This window comes from Plutella xylostella, chromosome 2 (assembly GCF_932276165.1).
Source record: "Plutella xylostella chromosome 2, ilPluXylo3.1, whole genome shotgun sequence".
Lineage (NCBI taxonomy): Eukaryota > Metazoa > Arthropoda > Insecta > Lepidoptera > Plutellidae > Plutella > Plutella xylostella.
In genome coordinates, this window is record NC_063982.1 from 1,226,993 (window position 1) to 1,238,822 (window position 11,830).

At 41.1% G+C, this 11,830-nt stretch overlaps 2 protein-coding genes across 2 annotated transcripts; one reads left to right on the plus strand and one right to left on the minus strand.

Annotated features, from left to right (window-relative positions):
* Positions 1-301: 301 nt before the first annotated feature.
* Positions 302-6,676, plus strand: LOC105387175 (aldo-keto reductase AKR2E4). Its single transcript, XM_048625251.1, has 8 exons — positions 302-457; positions 1,154-1,255; positions 3,317-3,487; positions 3,872-3,982; positions 4,228-4,398; positions 4,836-5,033; positions 5,978-6,086; positions 6,524-6,676. The coding sequence occupies exons 1-8, from the start codon at positions 407-409 to the stop codon at positions 6,640-6,642; spliced, it is 1,032 nt and encodes a 343-aa protein (XP_048481208.1). The 5' UTR covers positions 302-406; the 3' UTR covers positions 6,643-6,676.
* Positions 6,677-6,914: 238 nt separating this feature from the next.
* Positions 6,915-11,611, minus strand: LOC105387173 (aldo-keto reductase AKR2E4). The gene is made up of 7 exons (XM_048625208.1): positions 11,558-11,611; positions 11,141-11,224; positions 10,110-10,292; positions 9,187-9,303; positions 8,412-8,579; positions 7,751-7,954; positions 6,915-7,216 (listed from the first exon to the last, which is right to left on the minus strand). Exons 1-7 carry the CDS (start codon positions 11,609-11,611, stop codon positions 6,956-6,958), a joined length of 1,071 nt encoding a protein of 356 aa, XP_048481165.1. The 3' UTR covers positions 6,915-6,955.
* Between the last annotated feature and the right edge of the window lie 219 nt (positions 11,612-11,830).

Sequence of the window (11,830 nt, forward strand, 5' to 3'; positions counted from 1 at the left end):
AGGTACAATAGATCAGACAATATACGTACATACAAAATGACTTATGCTTATGATGACACAGCACAGACATAAGCTTTATGTAGGTAGGTAACAAAGCGTTAACACGTTCTAATAAGTAACACATAAGTGCTAAGTAAGCTGTATCATTTGATTATTTAACAAAGGCTGTACCTATAAAAAACAAGGAGCTTTTTCCATACAAGAAATTACGCAATAGACTGCCTATGTTGTTAACCTTGGGATTGGTCTCTCTCTTTATTACTTTATCTTGAAATTAACTTTAGCCTCTACTCCACTTACCTACAAGGAATATTTTCCATAAACACATTGGATTTTATTGTACGTTTATTTGTTTTCTGTTGTTAACCGTCCATTCGGTAGCCAGTCAGTTATTGCGGTAGTTAGGATGGCGCGGGTCGTGTTTCTTTGTCTTTTATTAAGTGTTTTGGCTGTGGCGGTAAGTTTTATACATCCATTCTATTCTTCTATTCTATTCTCTGTGGGGGTGTCAGTACCTGCACCTGGCTCTCTCGAATGGAACCTTTGTGCATATCCCCAAGGTCTAAACTGCCTTCCTAAGCTTGGACCATTTCCCACCAGGCTAGTCCACTGCGGGTTGGTGGGTTCACATATCTAGATTTGCTAAATCTAGATATGCAGGTTTCCTCACGATGTTTTCCTTCACCGTAGGAGCGATGGTATACATTGTACTTAAATTCAGAAAAGAACTCATTGGTACATGTCAGCGCCGGGATTCGAACCCGCATCTCTGGCGTGAGAAGCGGGCGCTTACCCGACTGAGCTACCACCGGGGGTGTAAGTACCTGTACTAGCTTTTCTCTCTTGAATGGGACCTTTGTGCATATCCTCAAAGTCTAAACTGCACTTATTGTTCACACATGCGATATCTAGATGTTCTAAATCTAGATATGCAGGTTTCCTCACGATGTTATCCTTCATCGTAAGATCGGTGGTATATAGGTAAGTACTTACATTGTACTTAAATTCCGACGAAGAACTCATTGCTACGTGTCAGCGCAGCGCGGGGATTCGCCGCCGCCCCACATCGCTGCCGTCTCAGCTACCACCGCTCTTTCTTTTTTAACATTCATTTATCTCCATACATGTACAATTAAAAACATGATAATTCCAGCAAGCCGCAGACCAAACTGCCGGCAAGGCGCCTCGCCTGCCGCTGAACGACGGGCGCTCCATCCCGGCGCTCGGACTGGGCACCTTCCTCGGCTTTGATGAGGTTAGTCACTACATTAAAATTGTAAGTAGTTACGAATAAAGATTGGGGGTGCACAAAAGGAGCTCAATTATATCATATCGAGTTACTATGCCGCAATTTAGTGTAGATCTGTTATGTTCGGAAAGAAAAGGAGGACTTATGTTAACAAGTGATAAAACTGTTCTAAAACAGTGGCTTGTGAAATAATTATTATCCGACAATCTCGTGTTTGTGAAAATCATTATAACCAATTTCAGAAAGAACATAATGTAAATAAGGATTAGGCATTTAATAAATACAATAAAAATAAAAGAATTACACACTGATTTAACTTTTATATATCCTTTCCGTTTAAACACACTGCTATACAAAAAATATAACACATTAGTAATCCACACAATGAATGCTGGTTGAGTTGTTAGTTGAAACTAAATAATGGTAGTATAATATACTAAGTATTCTATTATTTGTGGGGGTGTCAGTACCTGCACCTGGCTCACTCGAATGGAGCCTTTGTGCATATCGCCTTAAGGTCTAAACTCCACTCCTAAGCTTGGACCATTTCCTACCACTGTGCAGGTTTTATCACGATGTTTTAATTAACCGTAAGAGCGATGGTATAAATTGTACATAAATTCCAAAGTACTCATTGGTGACAATATCTAGATCTGGAGTTTAATTATTAGTGTTCACACTGCTATACAAAGTTTCTGAAGGCCACTCAACAGTTAGTATACACTGAATCATTTTGTTGTATGATGCTGTCCTCTACGTTTCCAACCAAGTTACTGTTACGGTCATAGTCTTGGTGTCTGTAAAAAGAAAAAACATAGCTGTTACCTAAGCAAACAAGCATACACTTCGTAAAAAATAAGTTTGTAAACAGTAAACAAACTAACCTCGGAATTAGCTGCTCTTTGAGACTGCTTATTTTTGCGCCTCTTTTCCTTAATTATTCAGCTTTCAACGACAAATAATCCATATTTGCGATAATTTTGCAAAAAGAGATCACTTTTCAACAGGGAAATGAATGAAAATATAATTTATCACGAAGCCCGCCAAACAAATTATATGAAAAGTAAAATGTCACTTGACCTCAGTGAACACCAGCGCCCCTAGCGGCAAATTCACACGCGTTAGCCCCCATTTGCAAACTCTCTTTTTCAACGTCTTGTATGTTTGTGGTCTACAGACCACAAACATACAAGACGTTTTCAAGGGTCCGTAAAAAAACGTTTGTTTGATGAACGATAGACAACGCTTTTAACAATACAATATTTACGTTATTTTTATTATCTAAGCCTTTTTAAAATTTTGAGGATGTTGAGACACGATATGAATTTATTTGCTACTAGCTGACCCGGCGAACTTCATACCGCCTCTTACCCTACCCTACACTACCCTGCACTACTCTACACTACTCTACACTACCCTACACTACCCTACACTACCCTACACTACCATACACTAGCCTACACTACCATACACTAGCCTACACTACCCTACACTACCCTGCACTACCCTACACTACCCTACACTACCCTACACTACCCTACACTACCCTACACTACCCTACACTACCCTGCACTACCCTGCACTACCCTACACTACCCTACACTACCCTACACTACCCTACACTACCCTACACTACCCTACACTACCCTACACTACCCTACACTACCCTACACTACCCTACACTACACTACACTACCGTACACTACCCTACACTACCCTACACTACCCTACACTACCCTACACTACCCTACACTACCCTACACTACCCTACACTACCCTACACTACCCTACACTACCCTACACTACCCTACACTACCCTACACTACCCTACACTACCCTACACTACCCTACACTACCCTACACTACCCTACACTACCCTACACTACCTTTCTTACCTTTTAAACCTTCCCTGGACTTCCACGAATATTTCAAGAACAAAATTAGCCGAATCGGTTCAGCCGTTCTCGAGTTTTAGCGAGACTAACGAACAGCAATTCATTTTTATATATAAGAAGAAGAAGATAAAAGTAATTTCGTACAGGAACTAGTGTATTCATTCCCTTTCAGAAAGGCCAGAAAGCGGCTAAAGAACGCGAGGTCGAGAACGCGGTGACCTGGGCGCTGAACGCCGGCTACAGACTCATAGACACTGCATCATTATACAATAATGAACACCTCGTGGCCAGTGGAATTGAGGAGTCAGGGGTGAAGAGAGAAGACGTGTTTATTGTTACTAAGGTAAGGAGGAAGAACGGTTTAGTTAATCAAAATCTGACTAGATTTGAGGGATTCCCTTATATACATAGTGGGTTTGAGGCGTAAAGCAAAAGCTTTCAATGTAGTAAATTGTAAAACATAGTTAACTACTTATATTTTTTTTGTTTCACACCGATTTACAAACGTCCTTGAATGTCAATACACACATACAATCTTTGTATCTTAGAAGCTTGCCTTTTGGTCTTCTCATAATTATGCTTCTCATACATATAAAGTTATGACTTTTCCCCAATTTTCCCCTATTGACAAAAAGTTACTTTCATGCAATTTTTTATCTATACCTAATTTCAGAGCATGAGTGAAGTTTTTTTCATACCCATACCTACGTATATTATTTGATTTCAGCTTGGAACACCAGAACAGCGTGACGTGCTCGGCTCGCTGAGGAAGTCTCTGCAGCGACTCAACACCAGCTACGTGGACCTGTACTTGATACACTTCCCTATCGCTTTCAAGGTGAGGTTGGGTTTTCATTGGTCGTTGTAAGGTAAAACACATTACAATCTGCTGCATTACAACCTGATTGGAGATATCCTTTCTTCACTTCCGATCATCATTCTCTTCATATCCCTCTCTGTCTGACCCAAAATCGGCTCCAAAACAATTTCTGTTCTGAAATTCCGTTACGAATTGCCTGAAAAAGGGCATGTGAATAGGTCTTTTTGACACAGCTCCTATAAAAAAGCCACTTATTTTCCCAGGCGGACCTCAAGACCTACGACGTCATAGACTACCTAGACACCTGGCGGGCCATGGAGGAGGCCCATGCCCAGGGCTTGGCGCGGTCCATCGGAGTCTCCAACTTCAACGTCACTCAGATGCAGCGGCTGCTGGACCACTGTCGGGTGAAGCCGGCTGTGTTGCAAGTCGAGGTACGTTTTTAGAAAGAAAGAAAGAAAAATTGTTTATTGCTCAAGCAGAAAATACAACTTGAACAATAACAATTACATATACAGCTAAGCTGCAAGAGTGGCAAAAGGACAGCCTCTTATCTATCGCCATTGTATGCTTTTACTGTGTATTTCAATTGTTATGTATTTTATGTTTCTGTGTACAATAAAGTGTTAAAGTAAATAATCATTCCGTAGCTGAATGTATAAAGCGTAACCCTCTATTCAAGGGTTCTCGATAAGACTTACTTACGTAAATATTTTTCATGAGTATATAATGTAACTCTTGTAGAATTATGTAAATATTCATAGGTGACTCTAGAAAAAAAGCAATTGTCCCTGTGGAAAAAAATACCTATTTACTTATATGCCCTTTTCAGGCAAATTTTACCTAATTTCTCCAAAATGCAATTCCCCAGGTAAACCTGAACCTGGCCCAAGAAGCCCTCCTCAACTTTACCCGCCAGCACGACATCCAGGTCATGGCCTACTCCCCGTTCGGCTCTCTATTCGACTCCAACCCCGCCCCGCCGCCACCCCGGGTGGGCGACGAGACATTAGTGAAGATAGCTGGGAAATACAAGAAGACTACGCCTCAAGTTGTGCTGAGGTATTTGGTGAGTGCTTTTAGGGTCTATTCTATTATCTGTAACGGTCTTTGTGTCAGCACTTGGCTCTCTCGCATGGAAACTTTGTGCATAATTATATGCCCACGGTCTTTAAGTAGGTACTTGGTCCATTTCCTACCACGTTGCTTGATCTAAGGTGGGTTTACATAATCTAGATGGCTAAATCTAAATAATGCAGGTTTGCTCGCGATTTTTCCCTTTAGCGTCAATTCACACGTACCACAACCACACCACGTCGCAGCGACAAAATGTGTTCAAGCTGTGGTTACGTGTGAATTGTGTGACAGCGGCTTTTTGCAGTTGCGTTGTGGCAGCGACAAAATGTCGATGTGGTTGCGTTGTCGCTGTCATTGCGATGTGGTAACCACGTCTTCGTGTACAGTTAATACGGAAAACAAGTTGCCGCGGTGCCGCCGCCGCGTGGCGGCGTTGCCGTTGCGATGTGGTTGCGTTGTGGTTGCGATGTGGTCGTATTACACAGGTGGTCGATAACAACGGCAAAATGTGGCACGTGTGAATTGGATTATTCATTGTCAATACAAAATATACGCCCGACCACATCGCGTGGTTGTGGTGTGGTTGTGGTACGTCTGAATTGACCCTTACTTACTCGCTTAGTGGTAAACCAGAGTTGTTCAGAATGTCCCTTACATTATGTAAGGATAAATACCTATGTAGTATATTATTTATTCTATGTAAGGTACCTACCTTTTTAACGAATTAGGTCAACCCTGTATATCTTTGGCTACATAATTATTTCCTCTAAACCTGGAATAATATTCTGGTGCTGTTTCGTCAGAATGTTTATATGTAGTGACAGCAACAATTTTATTCCTCAGATAACATTAAATTTATACCTATCTGACTATTGAAAAGAGCCCTTACAGCCCTTAGGCCACCTTAGGCAATAAAATATGTTTTCTTTCTTCCAGATACAACGCGGCGTGGTCCCAATCCCGAAGTCTGTGCGCAAAGAGAAGATAGAACAGAACATCGACGTGTTCGACTTCGAATTGACCCCCGAGGAGATGGACACGCTGAGTGAGTCACTATTTCAATCCACATATTTATTTGTACTTACCTTATAATTTCTTCAGTGGCCAGTCTACAGAAAGTAAAACTACCTATTATGATGCTAAAAAGTGAAGTCTAATACAATAATCCACCAGAAATCATCCAATAACATTGGTAGCACTGTAATTTACGAGCAAAGTTGTCCAGGACAGGGCAACAGTATTAGCAGAAGCCCTTAAGATAATTAATACTTAATACTTACTCCGCTGGCTCAGCGACCCGAAGTGTATCTTGACCTCAGACACAAGAAGTTGCCACTGGCCTCTATCCTGCGCAGTCGCTATCCTGTCGCCTGTCTGTAGTTGACGCAGGTCCTTATTAATCATGCCTAATTAATATATTCGCCTTTCCTTTCTTCGTAGAATATTCTTTACTATCCATTACCCTTTCCAACTCTTTCCCAGGTAAATTCAACAAGAACTACCGCTTAGTGTGGCCCACCTTCTGGCAAGACCACCCCTACTACCCCTTCGAGCAGAGCGACAAGCCCGGCCCCAACCCCTTCGAGGGGGTCAAGGAGTAAACATCAGTTAGCGTAGCACGGGCCGCAAGACGTGCACGTCAAGACGTGACAAAAGTTCTCCGTCGCGCTCGCTCTATGGCCGCGCCGCGCATGTCAGTGAGTGAGTCATGTCTTGATATGCGTGTCTTGTACCCCGTGCTAACCCTTCTGCGGTCTTATCACTAGATGGCAATACTTGCGTTAGAATTTTAAATGTCACTCTTGGAAAAAAAAAGTAGGTACCTACAACAATGTCTATTATATGTAGAGGACTTTTGAATAAAACACCCAAGTATAACAAAAATAACCACTTTATTACTCCAAAAACCACTCCTTACTCAATATCACCATTTATCCCATTTTTCCATTTCTTTAAAGACTCAGGTATGGCGGGCACGGGATCCAGATGTATTTTCTCAAAGGGATAATTCTCATAGTTTTGCCAAAACACAGGCCGTACTGTTCTAAAGCCGTTGTCAAATTTAGCCAGCTCAGCGACATCTAGTGGCGATAACTCGAAGTCGAAGATGGAAGCGTTTTCGACGACTCGAGATTTGGTGTTTGTCTTTGGTATGGACACTATGCCGCGTTGGAACTGTGGAAAAGGTAAGATATGTAAGTGACTAGGTGGTGGTAACATGGTGAAGTGGATGAAAACGTAAGATGATGACTTGAAAACGTGAAATGATTTAAAGCGAAGGTATTTTCCAAAGATTTTCGGTATGAGAAGACAGACTATCACTTGAGTTTCATAGGAAGGGAACTGTAGGTATTTTAATATCTTTATCTACATCGCAGTACTGTGGATAGCCAGGAACTGACTCTAATCTGACTAGATGTGTAATACCATAGAATAACGAGTACTACTATACTAGTTATTCTATGGTAATACGTACACCACGGTGATAAACTCTAGTCCAACTCTGTTTAATCAGCAATGCTGTGATATTTAGTCTATTTGCAATGATTCACACATTTCCGATATTGACAGAGTGAGATGGGCCATTGTTAGGAACAATAGCAACGCAGTAATAAATTACGTCAACAAATAGCAACGTAGTAAAACAATTTCAGGACTCATCTGTTAAAAAATTGCCTATAGTAGCTATGCATTACCACAAAAACTCACCAAATATCTCAGCGCAACTTGCGTCACAGTCTTCCCATACTTCTTCCCTATCGCCACCATCGTAGGGTTATCCAGCTTTGGCTCAGGACTGCCTTCATAGGCTCGTGACGGCACCATGGTACCGAATGGGGAGTAGGCCACCACCACTATACCCTGGCCTTGGCAGTAGGAGACCAGGTCAGCTTGCCCGAGGTTCAGGTTTAGCTGGTGGGGAAGGGTTAACAAATTATTAATATACTAGACCCAAATAAAAAAAATAAAACAGGTTTATCTTTAATCAATAGAGCGTCTAAGGAAAAAGATGTGTGAACCCACCAACCCGCAGGGGAGTAGCGTGGCCTTAGTGCAATGTACGGTCAGCTGCATAAGTCGTTATACACTTTTGTACCTTGTCAAACTGACGAACCGTCAATATTTCAATGGATGGATAGGCGGTTTCAGATTGACAAGGTACAAAAGTGTATAGCTACTTATGCAGCTGACTGTACCTACTCATTCAAAAACGGGGATACGGCTCGCGACCTATCACGTGAGTAAAAATGTAAAACGAAAAGCTGGTGGCCCCCTCTGACTACCGGATTACAGTCTTGAGCATAATAATAATGTGTATGTATTGTAAATTGTCCTAATTGTATTTCGTAAAGAGTAGAAAACAATTTACCTCGACTTGATTCACAGCGGGCCGCACCCTAGCGCCCTCTACGAGCCGCGTCAGCTGTTGCACGTTGAAGTTGGAGACGCCTATCGCCCTCGCCAGCCCCTGGTCCAGCACGGACTCGAACCCGCGCCACGTGTCCACGTAGTCGATCTTTTCATCCACTCCGTCCTCCTGTTGGAGTAATGTGTTGTAAAAAATAATAGATTAATTAGGTACTTATTATATTTAACCATCACAATAACCATAACCATGTCCACCAACCCGCTTTGGCCAGCGTGGTGGACTAGGCCTAAACCCTTCCTTCATTGGAAGGAGACCCGTGCCCCAGCAATGGGGACGTAATGGGTCGTGATGATGATGATGACAATAACCATAGAACAATGCGGAAACAAAGTTAAGTACCTAAAGAACAGTGTACATGAGGAAAACATCAATGAAACCAACCGCCACAATACCACCGTTAACTAGATCATAGGGTGCCGCTCTGGTAGTCGCTCTGTTTTGTAAATCCATACAAATACTTAAACAACGCACGATTGTAGCGCAACCTTACATTCCTCACGAACCATCACGTCTTAACTGTTGAGGCCCGGGTCTCCTTTCAATGACGGAAGTGTTTAGGCCTAGACCACCACGCTGGCCTAGTACGGCCTAGTGGTGGACCCCAACACAAGCACGTTTGCAGCCTTACCGTAATGGAAAAACAACATAAAGACAGAACAGTTTGTTTTTGTATACAATAAAGAGTAAATAAAAATATATATGTATGTGGCCTCACCGATATAGCCATGGGCCAGTGCATGAGCACAAGGTCCAGATACTCAAGCTTCATTCTCCGCAGCGACGCGCGCACTGACGCCTCCACGCCTGCTGGGCTGTGGTTGTGCTGCCACACCTGAGGATGTTAACATTGTTTAATTATCATACAGGGTGTAGAAAAAGTGGTAAGTATAATATAATGATTATAGTAAGCCGAAAGAGGTCTCAATCGGTAATAATGAACTAATTTTGTTCTACGAATTCAAAAAAGTAAAAATACCATAATTTAGCGCACCTACCATAAAACTGAATTTGCCACGTTTCCATTAAAAAAATACAAACTTACCACTTTGGGCAAATGTTTAAAATACTACCCTATTTTTATTTTAATATCAAGCAGTGTAGATTATGAAGTATCCAAGCTTTACATAATAAAAATTATTCTGTTACAGTTATACCAAGGAATTATTTCGTCAACTATTGGTAAAAATTGGCATAGAAAAATCTCGTAGCAACTTGCGCTACGCGTCGTAGCGCTCGTGCGTTGAACTCTTTTGTACGTGAAAGCGCGAACATAAGGGAGAGGCCCTGTTTTTTTTTTAAATGATTGTGCGTAGTCTTACATATTGTTTATTATAAATTGCACTTCATCCTTATGAATCGTGCACGTATTATACTTATTACTGGTTACATAATAAAATAATTTCCAATATCTTAAGTTAAAATAGCCTACACCGTCGTGTCAGCTGGCAGTGCATGCTGAAATGCGCCGCAATGCTCATCAAGTCACATTGTACATTTTTGATGACATTGTGACAATACCGCAGTGTTGAAGGTTATTTTTTTTGTAAGCTGTTTAAAAATTTACAACGACGGTAAGGAACCTTCGCTACTGCTGAATCCATCATACGTCTTAGTGATTTAAACAGTCATGTCATTCACCTTAGTAGTAACAAAGAAGTCCTCCCTTCTGGCCACTCCCTCTTCTATCTTCTTGTTGAGCACCTGCCCCACTTCTGGCTCCACCCTGTATAAGTGCGCAGTGTCGATGTGTCGGTAGCCCACGTCTATGGCGTGGGACATCGCTTCTACCATCTTGGGGACGTCTTGGCTGAGGAATTGGAGCTGGAAATTGATATAGATTATTTATATAAGGTGTTGCAAAAAGAATATACTAAGCCAAACCTATGTGTGCAAAAAACATCCTCCATTGAAAAAGTGACATGACCAACAAAGTTTCTATGGAAAATGAATATGTTTTCGCGAATTGTGACATGCTGCATACTTCGACCATATAATCAAAGGCTGCCAACGTAGGATTCCTTTCAGCTTAGTCTTAGTATACCCTTTTTGCAACAAATATAAAGGTAGGTAGGTCGGTATTTATAAATAAATATATTCTCTTCACACATTACCCACTTTATTAACTTTATTTCCTATTTATGTGTGGTAAAAGTCTGGAAATATAATCTCCTTTTAGTCAAGTCGCCGATTGTGCTATAAATTTACTGTTCTATGTGTGTGAAACTGTTCCTGTTTGTGTTCAATAAAGAGTATTTTATGTGTATCTTATCTTATCTTATAGAGATGTGGTGAATTAAGGTAAGCGGCCAACTATCGGTATTGTACGTATCGTACCAAATGGATTGATATAAATTTATATGTTTGGAGAAACGGCGTCGACAATTGGCGTTGTAGTGGGCGCATGGTGTGAATTTCTATACAAAGAATACTGAATGCGATGCATCTGCTGCGTACGATGCGTCCGTTGCGTACCTCTGTCAGTTTCACACCTAACTAAGGACGCAAAACATTTACTCAGTAAGATACCTACTGTGTAGCAGTACCTACCACCAACAACACATTAGCAATTAATCCATAAGCTGCATCGCTCGCCTGTAAAACATCTGTCAGATCCATACAAGTTACGTCAGATTGAAGCGAGAAAGGGTCTAATATAATTAACTTATTACCTTATCATCGAGCCCCAGCCATGTTCCGTACCCGAGAGCGGGGATGTCCCTTCCATTGTTCAACTTAAAAGTTGGTATGTTCACCTGAAATGTAGGATTAAAGGTTGAGAAAGGAAAGAAAGAAAGAAAATTTATTTTACACACAAAGTTATTATTATAAGCAAAGCCACGGTAATGTGAGGATACATGTTTTTATGCTAGAATCCATATTGAACCCAAACCTAAGGTATCAGTAGGTAGGTCATCATTATTTTGTATCGTTTCCCAGTACCTATCATCTCCGTATCGTAATTCGTAACCTGAACGCGTTTGATACGCACAATATCAAAGATAAGGGTAAATTGTTCAAATAAAATATGGTCCCTCTCCCTACCTACACTCGTAACAACAACAAAATAACTAATAATATTTTCTTACCTTAGTCATGGTATCAACGTGCGACCGATTACAAATACGATAACAAACTGACATTGACATTGGCATTATGTTGTAGTGAAAACAGGTTGGTTACATAACAGCTATCATTTTGTTTGTTTTGTTCCCGACCGATTATAAAGGAATCTCGGGTTTCTCTGATTACTGCCATCTATCATGTAGAGTGAAAACTACAGACTATCATGATATTTTACCATTCATTTTACTTTTGCTACTCAACAACAGATGGCGTTGATATTAATATTTAAAAATATG